Source organism: Ailuropoda melanoleuca, chromosome 4 (assembly GCF_002007445.2).
Source record: "Ailuropoda melanoleuca isolate Jingjing chromosome 4, ASM200744v2, whole genome shotgun sequence".
Taxonomy (NCBI): domain Eukaryota; kingdom Metazoa; phylum Chordata; class Mammalia; order Carnivora; family Ursidae; genus Ailuropoda; species Ailuropoda melanoleuca.
The window spans coordinates 125,073,113-125,089,234 of NC_048221.1; the positions used below are offsets into that span (position 1 = coordinate 125,073,113).

At 50.1% G+C, this 16,122-nt stretch overlaps 1 protein-coding gene across 4 annotated transcripts in view; it reads right to left on the reverse strand.

Moving 5' to 3' along the window:
• Positions 1 to 16,122, reverse strand: part of EFR3B (EFR3 homolog B) — an 88,830-nt gene that overhangs the window by 21,437 nt on the left and 51,271 nt on the right. For 3 of the 4 annotated variants that reach the window (XM_019808539.2, XM_019808535.2, XM_019808533.2), the window contains exons 5-8: positions 9,086 to 9,207; positions 2,632 to 2,781; positions 1,052 to 1,186; positions 513 to 591 (exon numbers count right to left, since the gene is read on the reverse strand). In XM_019808539.2, coding sequence (XP_019664098.2) covers positions 513 to 591; positions 1,052 to 1,186; positions 2,632 to 2,781; positions 9,086 to 9,207 — 486 coding nt within the window. The remainder of the gene's footprint in view (positions 1 to 512; positions 592 to 1,051; positions 1,187 to 2,631; positions 2,782 to 9,085; positions 9,208 to 16,122) is intronic. The other variant, XM_019808542.2, reaches the window with a different exon arrangement.

The following is a 16,122-nucleotide window of genomic DNA, read 5'->3' on the forward strand; positions in this document are numbered from 1 at the left end:
CAGAGCCCCATTCCAGGGGCGACCTCGATTTCCAGAATTGTACTGGGCCCTTCCACTTCAAATGAGTCAAAAGTCAATTTTGAAGATACTGTCTTTCTTCTCATGGTTCCTGGGTCCCAGGTCATACTGATAAGGGCCACAACAGGCCAGCCTGCACAAACTGTAGCTCGATTACACTGGGAGAGCCAGACATGGAGAGTCAGTGCTCAGGAGGCCATGTCATGGTGCTGTGGCAGCCAAGTGTAGTCTGTGGGCTCATATTTTGCATGAGTTTTTCATTTACTTTTTCTAAGAAATCTTTTTAATTGTATTTTATAAAGTATTGATCTGTGCTGCATCAGAAATAAAACTAAAGCCTGCCCTTCCTCACAGCTAGCTGAAACAGCACGTTGAGACACCTGGGGGCTTGGGAGAAGTCACAGAGGACAGCTGGCTTTCTCCTTTAGCGCACTGGCCTGCTCCCAGAGGTGCCCTTGGCCAGGGGGACAAGCTGGACCGGGGAGCCACCGTACCTGAATTGAGTACATGATGATTTTAAAGCAACGGATGGCGAACACCTTGGGCTCCCAAAGAGAGTGGTTATCCAGGTGGCTGTGAGGGAGAAAACACGGGGGGATGGCTGTGAAAGGCAAAGTGATGGCAGGGAGGAGAGACAAGCTTGGGGGAGCGGGGGGACCTCCTGAGAGACCCAGTCCCTGGCAGAGCTCCCAGGTGAGGAAGGGCTTGTAGGTGGTGGTGAGGGACCCTGGGACAGTCCTGGCACAGGAGCTGGGGGAAGCCAAGAACAGGTCCGCGGCAGTGGACTCAGGAGTGAAGCCAGGCACCTTCCTCCAGTTTTGGGGAAACTCCTACCAGCCCCTCTCCCCAACACTGCACTCGGTCCCTGGGTGGTAGCTTCTGCCAACACACAGGCATAGACAAGGGACCGTCTTGGGCATGGCACCACCCCCATAACACCTCTGTCCCCTCTCCCCGAGTTGGCAAGATGCCAGGACCTGAAACTGTTCTCTGAGGGCTGTGGCAGGTAGGGGCATGGGCAGGGGGTACTCACATGAGAACAGGCTTGATGGCATTTTTGATGTTGCCAAAGGCGGCCCGGCCCAGCAGTTCCCGAAGGCACCTCTCAGCTAGCTCTGCTGGGTTCTCTTTCTCCTTCTCTGGTGCTTGAAGGGGCGACGGGGAGCGGCTGTGGGAACGAGCAGCACGTGGGTAAGGGATGGCCGGCAAAGCCAGAGTCAGTCTTTGTGCGGCCTGCGTTTTTTTTTTTTTAAGATTTTATTTATTTATTAGAGAGAGAGCACAAGCAGGAGGAGTGGGAGAGGAAGAAGCAGACTCCCTGCGGAGCAGGGAGCTGGATGCCAGCTGGATCTCTGGACCCCGGGATCACGACCTGAGCCAAAGGCAGACGCTTCACCAACTGAGCCACCCAGGCACTCCTGCAGCCTGCGTTTCTGCCCTGCAGCCTTGCACGCGGTGCACTAGGACAGGCAGGAATTTGACGTGGGCTGCACGAGATACTGTGGGAGCTATCATGGCCGTTAGAGATGAAACAGGATAAAGGAGCCCAGGGTGAAGGATATCATGGGCGAAGGGGTCAAATTCTCTTGCTGGAAATCCTTGAGGACACGCGCCCCCACAGGAAGGACAGACAGTCTGCACATCATGGGTTTGGGGAGGCAAGACCAGCGTGTCTCCATGCCCCAAAGCCTGGGAAGGAAAAAGATGGGATGTGAAGAGAGGGAGGCCGAGTAATAGAGAAAACAAAAGAAAGCGGGAGAGAGGAGGGAGAGGAAAAAGAAAGGCATGGAGGTTGGCTCAGGTGTGACTCAGTGGTACCTAAGTCACACGGGCTGGGCCTGGATCTGGACAGAAGGAGCCTCAGGTCTCTGGGGGCTGAGACCACCAGAGACCACCGGTGGAGCGGGTCGGTGAGGTGCAGTTCCAGGAATAGCCACCAGAGGGCACACCTACTTCCCCTGCCTGTCCCCAGCTTCACAGGCTCAACGGAGTCGGAGGGAGGGAGGAACCTGCCGTTCTCAAACAGTGTCATGCACAGCCCAGGTGGATAGCAACACGAGCCTCTCCCTGCATCCCGTTTTACAGATGGGAAGAGCGAGGGGCAGGGACAGACCGAATCCCCTGTCTGAGGGCTCCCCAATTAAAACCCAGTACCCGCAACTTGTGTTCAGGGGCTGCTGGCCGGTCAAGCAGGTTTTAAGGGCCTGAAGGACCATTAGGAAGTGAGGGAGGAAGGGAAAGTCCTCAGTAACTGGAAGACGCTTTAAAGCCTCCTTGGCCTGCCGCTTTCAGAGAGACAGAGGTAACCCAACTCTGGGTTCTTTGTGTTCTTACCAGCGCACATTTACTGTTAGGGAGCCCAGCCCGGTTACTGTCCTTCCTTTGTGAATGCAGACCTTAGGGTGTGCAGCAAGCTGGCAGAAGGCCAGACCCAAGGCTCCTAGGGAGCCAGCCTTGAACTCATTGCAGAACAAGCCACAAAAACCAAGATCCCTGGTCTTTTAGTTAGGCTTTACCCACCAGCCCAAGCCGTGCGGTTCCTAAGCAGATGGCCAAGGCAGCCTGGGAGGACCGTGTGTGTCTGCTGCCCGCGCTCCAGCCTCGCCTGCTTACCTCTCTGCCTCCTCTATGTGCTGCAGATTGAAAAGCAGCGATGGGACAATTTTGTCCATGTGCTGTGGGTCCCAGATATTGGCTTGCAATTCATCGTTCACCGTCTTCCTCACCACCCCCTGCAGACCTTTGATGCCTGACATTCTGATTCTGTAAGAAAAAGGGCAACATGGAGCCATGCAATCCTCCAGCCCTGATAAGCCCAGCTTCTGTGGCAAGGGGAGGAGCACGGCGTGGGGACTGGGGATGCACGCGTCCATCCAAAGTCAGAACGGAGCCCACCTTCCCCTTCATGTGACTAAGCCTCCTGGCCTCCTGGCTGGCTTCCCATGTGGGTGGATGCGAACCCAGGAAGCCATGACCTCCGGCCCATCCTAGAGATTGCCAGACTGCCCTTGCCCGGTACCACATGGGCTTCGTCCCTACACTGCCAGTTGCCCCAGGCTCCTCCTCTTTAGTACCCCACTGGGTTTGTTCCAGCTTGAGCCCAAGATGTAAGGGCTCAAAGTACTGCCAAGAACTGATGAAGCAGAATCCTGGGCTGTGAGCGAGTTACAGTGGGGAGGGGAGGAGGGGCTCTGGAAGGGGAGGCACAGAGCTGCCAGACTCAGCACAGAGAGGTCTCAGCTGCGGCTAAGCTGGCTGAGAAACCAAGAAATCAAGTGACAGTGCAGAGGAGGCCCCTTTCACCCCCCACCCCCACTCCCACTGTGCTGACCCAGGGTCCCTGCGGGAGGGGCCTCTTTACTGGTGTGTAGTTCAGCGCCAAGTCTCTTTTGTTCTTTTTGTAATCAAAGTTTTTCTCTGATTATAAAATAATACATGCCAATTATAGAAAAGTATAAAGATTTACCCCTATGATCACCATTCAAAGAGAACCATTACTGGCATTTTGGTGTCTTTCCGTTCTTCTGTGCATAATACATAACAGGATTAAGAACCTGTTCTGGCTTTGTCTCCCCATAGCATTTTCCTCTATCATTAACTCTTTGTAAACATGCATGATGTACTGTCATAAGAACTTTCTCAACTAGTCCCCTATTGTCATTTCAGTTCTAAACTTTTTGCTATTGTAATAATGCTGCAATGGACATCACCAGATAAAATACTTCGTAACATTTCAAATCATGGCCGTGAGGGGAATTTACGAATCCAAAGGTAAGAAATGAGGGGCACCTGCGTGGCTCAGTCGGTTAAGCATCTGACTCTTGATTTTGGCTCAGTCGTGATCTCAGGGTCGTGAGATCGAGTCGCATGTTGGGCTGCACGCTCAGAGGGGAGTCTGCTTGAGATTCTCCCTCTCCCTCTCCCTCTGCCCCTCCCCCATGTGCTCTCTCTATATATAAAATAATAAGTAAACCTTAAAAAAACAAAACAAGGTGAGAAATGCAAGGCTCCCAGCACTGCCCCGGTGCTCTCCCCGCCCCAGGGCACACATGCAGGACAATGCCGTCCTCCCCGAGCTGCTGCGAGATGTGCCAGCACCGGGGGCCTCGCTGTCAATGCCCATTCTAATCTACGCTCAGAAAAGGCCTCACATCTTGTAGCTATTTCACAGTTCAGATTCTTTTAATGATTATTGGAGTTGAGCCATTCTGAGTGTTTAGTTGCCCTTTGTATTTTCAGCTTTAGTTTTAAGTGCGGTTACCAGGGTGCTCCCCCGGGCCTTACCTGGCGACCATGGCTGGCACAAGAGCAGCAGGAAGCCCTGTCCCAGGACCTGTGAGGTCAGGACAAGGGGCAAGGGTTCCTTGGGGAGCACTCAGCTGCTCTGATCCTGCCCCCTAGTCAACACCCTGAGCCAGAGACTATGCAGACTTATGAGCGAAATAACTGGAATATTATCCCACTCACTATTCTTACTCTTGGTTCTGGGTTAATGCACAGTAGAAATATATCCCAAACAGGCTGGACTCCTCTGTCCCACCCAAGAGAGCCTGGCCGGCAAGAAACCAGGCCTGCAGAGAGGTCTGCTCCCCTTATGGCTCCTGGTCATGGGCTCACTGGAGGCCTCCCCACAAGCCAGGGGCCTGGGAAGTGTCTGAACCCAAAGGGACCACACGTGTGCGCGCACACACACACACTCACACACACACTTATTTACAAGACCCAAGGGTTGTTCTTGGAAAGGGGCTCTGGGCTCTGCCGAGGCTGTGAACAAACAGGGGGATCTCAGGGTAAAGGGGTGCAGGGAGGCTGTGGAAGAGAGAGAAAGAAAAAGGATGACTGATGCCAGAAACACCTGTCACCCCGGCAGGCCTTCCTTTCAGGGTTGGCAAGTGCTGTCTGTGGGTGCTAATGGTCCTGCCCAGTTGCCAGGAGCAAACCTCAGCCACCCTCCTCTCGATGAGCCACACACCCCAGTGCTATCACGACACAGGGCTGACGACGTCTGCTTCTGTGCCTTCTTCCCCCACTGTGTACTGTGTGTGTGTGATTGTGCATGTGCTATTGTGTTTGTGTGATTCTGTGTGTGTGTGTATGTGTGTGTATGTGTGAATGTGCATGTGCTACTGTGTGATTCTGCGTGTATGTGAGTGTGTATGTGTGAATGTGCATGTGCTATTGTGTTTGTGTGATTCTGTGTGTATGTGTGAATGTGCATGTGCTATTGTGTTTGTGTGATTCTGCGTGTATGTGTGTGTGTGTATTGTGTTGTGTGATTCTGAGTGCATGTGAGTGTGTGTGTGTGAATGTGCATGTGCTATTGTGTTGTGTGATTCTGCGTGTATGTGAGTGTGTGTGTGTATATGTGCATGTGCTATTATGTTTGTGTGATTCTGTGTGTATGTGAGTGTGTGTGTGTGATTGTGCATGTGCTATTGTGTTTGTGTGATTCTGCGTGTATGAGTGTGTGTGTGTTATTGTGTTTGCGTGATTCTGTGTGCATGTGAGTGTGTGTGTGTGAATGTGCATGTGCTATTGTGTTGTGTGATTCTGCGTGTATGTGAGTGTGTGTGAATGTGCATGTGCTATTGTGTTTGCGTGATTCTGCGTGCATGTGAGTGTGTGTGTGAATGTGCATGTGCTATTGTGTTTGTGTGATTATTTGTGTGTGAATGTGCATGTGCTAATGTGTTTGTGTGATTCTGCATGTATGTGAGTGTGTGTGTGTGTGAATGTGCATGTGCTATTATGTTTGTGTGATTCTGCGTGCATGTGAGTGTGTGTGTGTGAATGTGCATGTGCTATTATGTTTGTGTGATTCTGCGTGTATGTGAGTGTGTGTGATTGTGCATGTGCTATTGTGTTTGTGTGGTTCTGCGTGTATGAGTGTGTGTGTGCTATTGTGTTTGCGTGATTTTGCGTGCATGTGTGTGTGTGTGCATGTGCTATTGTGTTGTGTGATTCTGCGTGTATGTGAGTGTGTGTGTGTGCATGTGCTATTGTGTTGTGTGATTCTGCGTGTATGTGAGTGTGTGTGTGCATGTGCTATTGTGTTGTGTGATTCTGCGTGTATGTGTGTGTGTGATTGTGCATGTGCTATTGTGTTTGTGTGATTCTGCGTGTATGAGTGTGTGTGTGTGCTATTGTGTTTGCATGATTCTGCGTGCATGTGAGTGTGTGTGTGAATGTGCATGTGCTATTGTGTTGTGTGATTCTGCGTGTATGTGAGTGTGTGTGTGTGAATGTGCATGTGCTATTGTGTTTGTGTGATTCTGTATGTGTGTGTGAATGTGCATGTGCTAATGTGTTTGTGTGATTCTGCATGCATGTGAGTGTGTGTGTGTGATTGTGCATGTGCTATTGTGTTGTGTGATTCTGCGTGTATGTGAGTGTGTGTGTGAATGTGCATGTGCTATTGTGTTTGTGTGATTCTGCGTGCATGTGAGTGTGTGTGTGAATGTGCATGTGCTATTGTGTTTGTGTGATTCTGCGTGTATGTGAGTGAGTGTGTGAATGTGCATGTGCTATTGTGTTTGTGTGATTCTGTATGTGTGTGTGAATGTGCATGTGCTATTATGTTTGTGTGATTCTGCGTGCATGTGAGTGTGTGTGTGAATGTGCATGTGCTATTGTGTTTGTGTGAATCTGTGTGTATGTGAGTGTGTGTGTGTGATTGTGCATGTGCTATTGTGTTTGTGTGATTCTGCGTGTATGTGAGTGAGTGTGTGAATGTTCATGTGCTATTGTGTTTGTGTGATTCTGTATGTGTGTGTGAATGTGCATGTGCTATTGTGTTTGTGTGATTCTGTATGTGTGTGTGAATGTGCATGTGCTATTATGTTTGTGATTCTGCGTGCATGTGAGTGTGTGTGTGAATGTGCATGTGCTATTGTGTTTGTGTGAATCTGTGTGTATGTGAGTGTGTGTGTGTGTGAATGTGCATGTGCTAATGTGTTTGTGTGATTCTGCATGTATGTGAGTGTGAGTGTGTGTGTGTGTGTGTGGTGGCACAAAGGGGTGTCCTCTCTGCCCCCCTTCTGAAAGCTCGGCGCTGCTGAGTGACCAGCGCCCATTCCAGCCACACCTGGCTCCCGTCCTGCACCTTCCCCAGCACCTGCTCCCAGACGTGCCCCAACTGCTCCAGCCCCTTCTGTCTCTTTGTAGCCCATCTGTGGTGCGGTGGCTATGGCAGGGCCAATGCTGGGAGAGGACAAGGGGCTCCTTCCTCCAGGGGCCCCCACTGCGCATCGGAGGCACTGGGGTAGCCCCCTTCCAGAGTCTATGATTATTTTAAGAGACGGGGGCCTGGGGAGGCTGGGATACTGCCAACCACTCACAGGGTGACCTGCCCTGGAGGCATTCCATAGGCTCACAGCTTTGGGAATCGGCTCCCTGTGGGATGGAGGGGTTTACTTCCCGTTCCTCCATCCCAGACCATCAGCTGTGGCAACAAGCTGTTGTTTGGGACACACAGAGCTCCCTGACCCCGCTGTTGCACAAAACGTGGCACTCAGGGCCCCTCCGAGGTACTGGTGTGATGAAGGAAAAAGCCAGCGGCTGAGTTCTAGAACAAAACCACTGGAGAATTGGGCTGCTGTGGGCATACTGGTGTCAACGTCAGCCCCCCAGCCTCCTCACTCCGACTCCTCCTGCCCTCTCCCTTCTCTTCCTTTCTCCTTCCTTCTTTGTCTCCTTTGAACATATTCTCCGGTTTCATATAGCCTCCCCCTGCCATGGGCAGAGGCCCACTTCCAATCGTTTCGCACCATATCATTCCACAGCAAGACTTAGCGCAAAACACCGATTCACCGCTTCCTCGCCTGGGCACCACGCCGTTGGGCTGATGCTGTGCGAGCTGCCTTATCCACTGTCGGCATACATTCACATAAATGTCTTTGCGATTGTATTTGAGAATTTTTCTTTCTATGTTGTTAAATGTGTTTCTGTGAGTTAAAGAACTTGGTAAGTTTGAGTCTGTGACTATAAAAGCGTATTCTGTAATTCAAGACGTTTATCCAAAAGCATTCATTCTTGGCACCTGGCTGGCTTGGTTTCTAGAGCGTTCGTGATCCCGGGGTTGTGAGTTCGAGCCCCATGTGAGGCATAGAGGTGACTTAAAAGAAATAAAATCTTAAAAAAAAAAAAAGAAAGAAAATATTCATTCACTCATTCATTTATTCATTCATTCAACAACTGTTTCTTGAGCGCCGACTGGTCCCCAGGCAGCGATGCAGCACCTGACAGTCAGCAGTGAACAAAACGATGACTCTGGCCTCCCAGAGTTTACATTCTGCTGGTGGGACAGGCAGTGAGTAAGAAACAATAAGCAAGTTATGGAATGTGTCTGAAGGGGATTGTGCTATGGGGAGAAAGCGGAGCAGGGTGAGGAACAAGAGAAGTGAGTGTGTGGGATGTTCAAGAGAAGGTGTGTTGACCAGCGGGTATTTGAGCAAGGGCTTGTAGGGGGAGAGCAAGTGAGCTAGACAGATCTACAGAGGAAGCATTCCAGGCACAGGAACAGACTGTGCAAAGGCTCTGTGGCAGGAATGTTCTTGGTGTGTTTGTGGGCAATGAGGAGGTCTCTGTGGCTGGAGGGGAATAAGTCAAGGGTTAGTGGAGGAGACAAAGTCAGGATGCCAGCAGAGATCAGCCAATGCGAAGACTTGGGCTTTTTATCAGCAGGTCTATATTGTGATGGATAGTGGTGAGTGAGTGTGTTTCTGGGGGTGTATAAATGCATGTACTCCTGAACAAAAAAGCACAGGTATGTGCACGTGTGTATATGTCTGCTGTCGCTGGCTCTCAAATTTGGTTCCCAGAACCATTACCTTCCATCTGCTCCTATTTTGTGCCCCAGAAGATCTTCCTCTGAAAGCACATGCTGGGAGCCCAGCTCTGCCCACTTGCCCCCCTAAGTCCTGCCAGGTGTTCCTTTCCTCCCCAGTGACATCAGAGCATGACTCAGAGCAGAGGGGAGGTCAGACAATGTGCTCTGGGCTAGGAACTCCGTAAGACCCATCGATGCTGCTGCCATTAGCTGAGTGGGCCCCCAGCCTCCCCCACTTACTTGGTCTTGATTTCCATGTCATCGTGGCTGGAGTGGCACATTTCACTGAAGCGGGACACAAAGAAGTCGTAGCTCCGGTGATAGGATGGGGTGTCCTCTTCGATGTTGGCGAACTTCACAAACTGCCCGGGAGAGGAGAGAGAAGTACCGGTGAGAGGTGACCCACTGCGCTCCTCACCTGCGGGCTCAGGGCTCTGGGACTTGCCATCCTGAGGCCCCCTGCCCTAGTAAAGCCATGGGACACACACACCCGGGAGGTGTGCATTCCAGGACTTGGCTCTGGTCTGCTTCCCACAGCCCACCCGGTCTCCACACCTCCATGGGTTCCAAGTCCTGCTCACCCTTCCCGCCCACACTGCATGACTGGACCCCATGGCCCTTTTCAGCCCTTCCCTGCTAAGGTGAGCAGACGATGGGACAGGTGAGGACCCGAAGGCGACTCCCTTAAGCTCCTGCTGCCTTCCATGACCAGAGCTGCCCCAAACACACAGAGGTGGGAGGCAGTAGGGATCAGCTGAAACAGCCAAAGCCAACATTGAACTGTATCTCAACACTTCAGAATGAATTCTGGGAAACAAGAGCAAATCTGAAATTTGATTTAAAAAAGTAATTCCATTTTATTGCTTAAAATTATTTATTAATTAATTTATTTTTAAAGATTTTATTTACTTGAGAGAGAGAGAACAGGAGCACGGGTGGGGAGGGACGGAGGGAGAGGGAGAAGCAGACTCCCCACTGAGCGGGCTCGATCCTAGGACCCCCAACTGAGCCACCCAGGTGCCCCTATTGTTTAAAATTTGAGCACATTTTTAGTTTGCTGGTTCGGTTCTGTTAAGTCTGGCTCAGCATTATCAGCTGCTGGATTCCTTCTGCCACCAGGCTGCACATTAGCAATTCTAAATAGGGACTTCATTTCAATGGAATCCCACAGAGAAGCAAGAATCGAGGACTAAGTAGAGTTAAGTTGCTAAAAATTAAGTGTAACTCTTATAGGTTCTTTTGTTTAATGTTATAAATTTAGTACTGCCAACAACTCAAAAGATTACGCTTATAATAAAATCTGTTCTCCATTATTCTGTCTTGTATTGTTATTTAAGTTTTTATAAACGTTTGTTGGTTCTAAAAGGATATGCTATTATTTCTAAAATTATCTAGTTAACGCACTCATAATATTCATTATCAATTGCCAATCTGTTTCTCTATTTAACTATTCAAAATTTGTTAACTTTTTCTGGATGACAATTAGCAACTTGAACCAACATCATTAATTATTCTTTCACTAACAAATATACATTCATTTTCTGCTGACTGATAGAATCTCAACATACAAAGCAGAGGAGGAGATCTTTCTTTCCAAGTTAACATCTAAAATGCATACATCTATTTGGAAGTGAATATTCTGATATTAGCAATAAATCCAAAGGACACTGTTGCATTATCGATGGGGTTCTGCAGAAGAGGTGTAGTGGTAATCCATGTGACCTTAATAAGATCATTGATTAGACATAAGTTCAGGAATTCTAGAAATAACGATGAAGTCAGCCTTCGGCTACGTGAACCTCTTAAGCCCCCCAATGGTTAGAACACAGAGGTAGGCTGATACCGAGGCTGAAGTGAAGTTTGGGCTCACTGCTGCTCTTCCCCAAGGACAAGATGACCCCGGGCTGCACTCCCCTCCCCACGGCTGAAGCCTGGCGTGGTCAAGGTGTCCATCTACCCAAAAGGGACATGCAGCAGATCTACATTTCACTGGCAGTGTGACTTCTGAGTGGGACATTTAACTTCTCTTATGGTTTGGTTTTCCTGCATGTAAAATAAATACTGCAGTCATCATTCACTAAGATTCTTCATTTTTTTAAAACAGATTTTTGAAACATTTATTAGAGAGAGAGAGGGAGAGAGAGAGAACACATGAGCAGGGTTAGGGGGAGAGGGAAAAGCGGACTCCCCGCTGAGCAAGGAGCCAGATGCAGGACTCCATCCTAGTATCCCGGCATCATGACCTCAACCGAAGGCAGACTTAACCGACTGAGCCACCCAGGTGCCCCTTAATTTTTTTTTTTTATACTGTATGTGCTTCACATAAGATGAGTCAGCTTAAAATAAGACAATCTGAGTGTATGCAAGAGAATATGCATTTAAAATAATTAAAACAAGACCGAAAAAAAGAGACCATAATAAAAAGGGAGAAATAGTCAAAGATCTTTTCTCTGACATTTACTGACTGTGCAGACTCAGATGTATGTCAGGAGGATGACCGCCCAGACCTCATGTTTACTGGTTTGGGAGTTTGGGGGCCGGCAGTGAGGAACGTGTGGGAGCTCCTACATGTCAGGTGCTACCCTAAGCATTTTACACGCATCCTCACTTCTTAGAATGACTCTAAGTGAGAGAGAGATTACAGTACAACAGAGCCACAGGGCTCAGTAACCACATGGATTTGCACCACTGGCCCCAGACATGCTGAGTCATTCTGGGAGGAGATCCAGGGGTTTACCTTGCGGCATGGTCCATCCCAGGAGACCTGATGGGACGGTCCCCACTTGAGAAACACTGCCCGGTCACTGATGGACAATCTAGCCTCCCGTCTTCTGCACACCACCCCTCTCTCCTGACATGGACGCTTCTCTGAACCAATTCCTGATCTCTGTGCAACGTGACATCGAGCTCCCCTGCACTTTCAACTTTGACTTTCCTCTTCTCCTAAGTGCCATGAAGCCATGAGCAGGCCCGACTGCCGGTCAGGGGCATGGCCTGAGGGCTTGCTCATGCCCAGTGTTTGTTGAGACTGGACATTACCCGTGCTGTCCAGGCTGCTACATATTTTGACTAGTACCCACTGGCTGTAAGGTTAGAATTGAGATTACAATCAATTTTTAAAAACCGAAAATTCCATGACAGCCACTCTGGTAACACGGGATAGAAAACAGACATGGGGATTCCTTTTCTATAACCATGGGTGACCTTTCTCTAGTTTCTTCTGAATCTTTGCCTACAGGCCAGCCCCGGCTGCTAACCGCATTGGAAAATGCCCTCATTCTTCTCTTCCGTGACTTTCTGCGTCCCTGGATTTTCACACTTCTGCACTCTTCCTCCTGGAAATTTAGGTCTGAGTCTTCTCAAATTCTGCTTTTGACACAAGAGTTCTTCCATTTAAGTAGACAACGGTCCCCCCTACACTGCCGGGGCCACAGTTGGACGGCGACCTCCTTGCTTTGCCTCTTGTCCTCTGTGTGACTGTGGACAAGTTGTGAAACTTCTGAGCCACTGTCTCCTCATCTGTGATGTAGGGACACGAGGACCTACGTCACGGGGCGGTCACCAGGATTAAACGCGGGGACGTATGCAGAGTGAGTAGCACAGTGCCTGGCTCTGAGCTGTGCTGAGGGAGACAGTGTTGTTCTGCCTCCACCCTGGAGGTTCTCTGGCAGCGGGTCTACAGACCCTCCGTCCTCTGTCCCATTACTGGCAAGCTGGACCCGTAGCTCTGGAAATGCTCCCGGCCAGGTGCTTATGCAGGATGCTGGGAAAATGTTGGTAACGGAGGTCAGCAAGGCTGGATAGATGGCCATCTCCTTTGAAGGCCACCTCCTTTGAACTAAAGTGGTTTGGGGTTAAACCAAGGGTTGGATGGGTGGCTGGGCTTTGGCTCCATCTCTGGGGCCCAGAACAGCCTCGGGGGGCTGTAGCTTCAAGGCTTTGGCTGCCAACCATTCCATTCCCATGCTCTCCAGGACTCTTGTTCTGTTAGGAGGTCTGGTGATGAGACTGCACTTACTGCCCATCCTGAACCTTCCATACAGAGGGTATGTACCCTGCTTATTACGTTATGGGTCATGTAAAATAGGTAAATTTTGTTACCAGGATATCTGAGCATCCCTAGGAACCCTTGGTGTGATAGCTTGATAGAACAAGTTTCCCTCCCTCGAGTCTGAAAACATGACTGTCCAGACACATCAGCCCCAGTGGCCTGGTCAGGGAGCATTGGCCTGTGGAGTCCCCACGGAACACCTCTTAGAGAGCCCACCCGGAGCTGCTCCTGAGGCTTCTAGGGGCTCAAAGGAAACTTTGGTAACCACGGTTCAGAGGGTCAAATTGGGGTGCTTCCTGGGGGTCCTGGTCAAGTCCCCATACCCACTGTGGAAGTCCACCAAGACCTGGTAGACATGGGCCTGGAACGCTAGGGTTTCATGTGAGGAAAGCCTCCATTCCTCTTATGAGAGACAATAGAGTGTTATGGTTATGAAGGGGTCTGGGCCAGACTGCATTGCTGAATCCCACCTCCGCCACTTACAAAGCTTACCTGGGGCAAGTTACTAAAGTTTCTCGTGCCTCAGTTGCCCCATCTGTAAAATGGGGCTAATAAAGGCAGTTGTCTCATCAGCTTGGTATGAGTAGCCCATCCCAGTTGACAGTTACAGTCTCATTGCACCCCCCCCCACCCAGAGCACTTCTGGCTTGCTAGGAACACTGCCTGGATTCTCACGGGGCCCATTTCCCTGTGGGACCAGCCACTACTTTTTAAAATGCATGATACAGCAGGGACTTCCTGTCTGCTTCGCTCCCATCATTGCTAATTCATACCTTACAAACGGCTTTTGTTAAAATACTACTTGCCCAATGAATAAGATTGTGAAATAATAAAGCTGGGTTTGGTTTTGGTTTTATTTTTTTAAGATATAGTAACGATGAGGAAGGTCTCCATAGCAACAAACTGAAGATTTTATTTATTTATTTGAGAGTGAGTGAGCAAGTGAGAGAGAGAGAGAGAGAGAGAGAGCAAGAGCGGGGGAGGGGCAGAGGGAGAAGGAGAAACAGACCCCCTGCTGAGCAAGAAGCCCCACATGGGGCTCCATCCCAGGGCCCCCAGGGTCACGACCTAAGCTGAAGGCAGATAGTCAACCAACTGAGCCACAGGCACCCCCAAACTTAAGATTCTGAACACGTGACACTTCAAAGGCCCCAGGCACTGCTAGGGCCACCCTTTCAAGATCAAAGTGTCAGCTCTTTCTACACAACAAAGGGTGCCAGGCTTGCTGGGGCAGATCACCCACCCGGCACAGGCAGGCGGAGCCGCAGAGATGTGAATACTCAGGGTTCCTGAGGGCCTGAGTTAATAAAGGGAAAGCGATCTCCAAATATTGACATTGTAAAAACAGCTCTCCCCTGGTGTGGAAAATGGAAGCTGAGCTGGCTGGCCTCACTTCGGTGCCAACTGAGTGTCTCCACGCAGAAGCGAGCCTTTCCCTCTCGTACAGAGGAGCACCTGAGCCACACGACTTCCTGCCATCGCAGACGGAACCGCAGTCTAAGATGCTGGGCGCAGACACAACCCCAGCGCTCCCCTGGGTCTAGGACTGCAGCCCGTCCCTCTGTGTTCGCCCCACCAGGAGAACTGGGACTGCTTCTCAGTCTCACTGCAACAAATCCTAGCTGGGAAGCAGATCCTGTCCATTGCCTGGGTTTGACTGTAACACCCCCTGCCCCAGCCTCCAGCTGCCTCTGTCGACGGCAACTTTCGGGAGCGCTTCTCACTAAAGCCAGAGAAACATTCCACACATGATCATGCCCGGCCAATGCCAGCCGAGGCACGGTCATTCCCTAGACCTAGGACATCTTCTCCTGTCTACCCACATAATGCTTCTCTTTTTCAAGATTCTTTGCAAAACTGGCACGGTTTTAAGGTCTCTTGGGAAAGCCTGGTCCTTGCTGTCTGAGAAGGTGATCCCTCCGGTGCCCGAGCAGCCCCACGTGCTGGCCCGGTAAATGCAGACCCAGGAAGCACCAGATAGCTGCCTCTGCTCTAGAATCGCCGTGGTTTGGGGTGCTGGCCCCCTGTGCTAAGCTGTGCAACTGGCCTCGTAAGTCTGACCTGATCCACCTTCAAGACATCCACTTGTATGTAGCTCGGGGGTTTCTAGCAGTGGTTTCTGTGCTGGTGTTGGCTGGGGGAGCATTTCCAGTCTAGAGATGACAGTCAAAACCGCCAGAGCTGATGAATTGTCCAGGGGGAGCATACAGAATGAGAAGATGGGGCACCAACCGTGGAGACCACAGACATGTCAGGGGCATGCAGAGGAAGAGAATCATTGCAGGAAACTGTTCATTTCCGATTGCTGATGTAATAAATTACCACAATTTAGTGGCATAAAACAACTCACATTTATTACCTTATGCTTCTGGAGATCACGAGTCTAAAATGGGTCTGCAAGGCTGCGTGCATCCTGGAGGCTCCAGGGGAGCGTCTCCTTGCCCTTTTTAGCTTCCAGAAGCCACCTATATCCTTTGGCTCATGGTCCCCTTCCTCCATCTTCAAGGCCAGCAGAGTAGCATTTTAAGTCTTTCTCTCTTTCCCTCTGCTTCCATCATCATTCACCTTCTGCCTGACTCTGACCCTTCTGCCTCCCACCTCTAAGCTTCCCTGTGATTCCATCCGACCCACCTGGATAATCCAGGAGAATCTCTCTATCTCAAGATCTTCAATCTGATCCTATCTGCGAAATCCCTTTTGTCATCTCAGGTAACATTCACGAGTCCCAGGGATTAGAACGTGGACATCCTTGGGGGACCATTAGTCAATCACAGGAGCTAAGAAGGATGAACCAGGTGGGAAGAGCTGGGGTGATGGGGCCAGGGAAGTCAAGGGAGTCTCAGGAAGGTGCAGTCAACAGGGAGAAGGTATATCAAAGATAAAACATCAGCTGAAAGATGAGTGGGGAATGGGTTACTCGCCTGGTTTCCACAGGTTTCTACTGGCAAAGACAACAGTGTACTTTTAAAATGGAGAGAACTGGCTGACACCACCCTAACCTGGGATGGCATCCATAAAAAAGTAAGACCCCAGACATTTGTGTTCCTGTTATAATTCCAGTTTGCAGGAATTACAGGCGGCAGGAGAGCAAAAGAAACTGTGTCACATGCAAGGAACCAGACAAACCCAGAATGTGCAGCCTTCCACAGAGACTAACCCAGGCTCTCCAAAAAGTCAGTGTCATGAAAAGCAAAGCTGGGCAGGAGAGGGCTGGGGACAGGCAAAG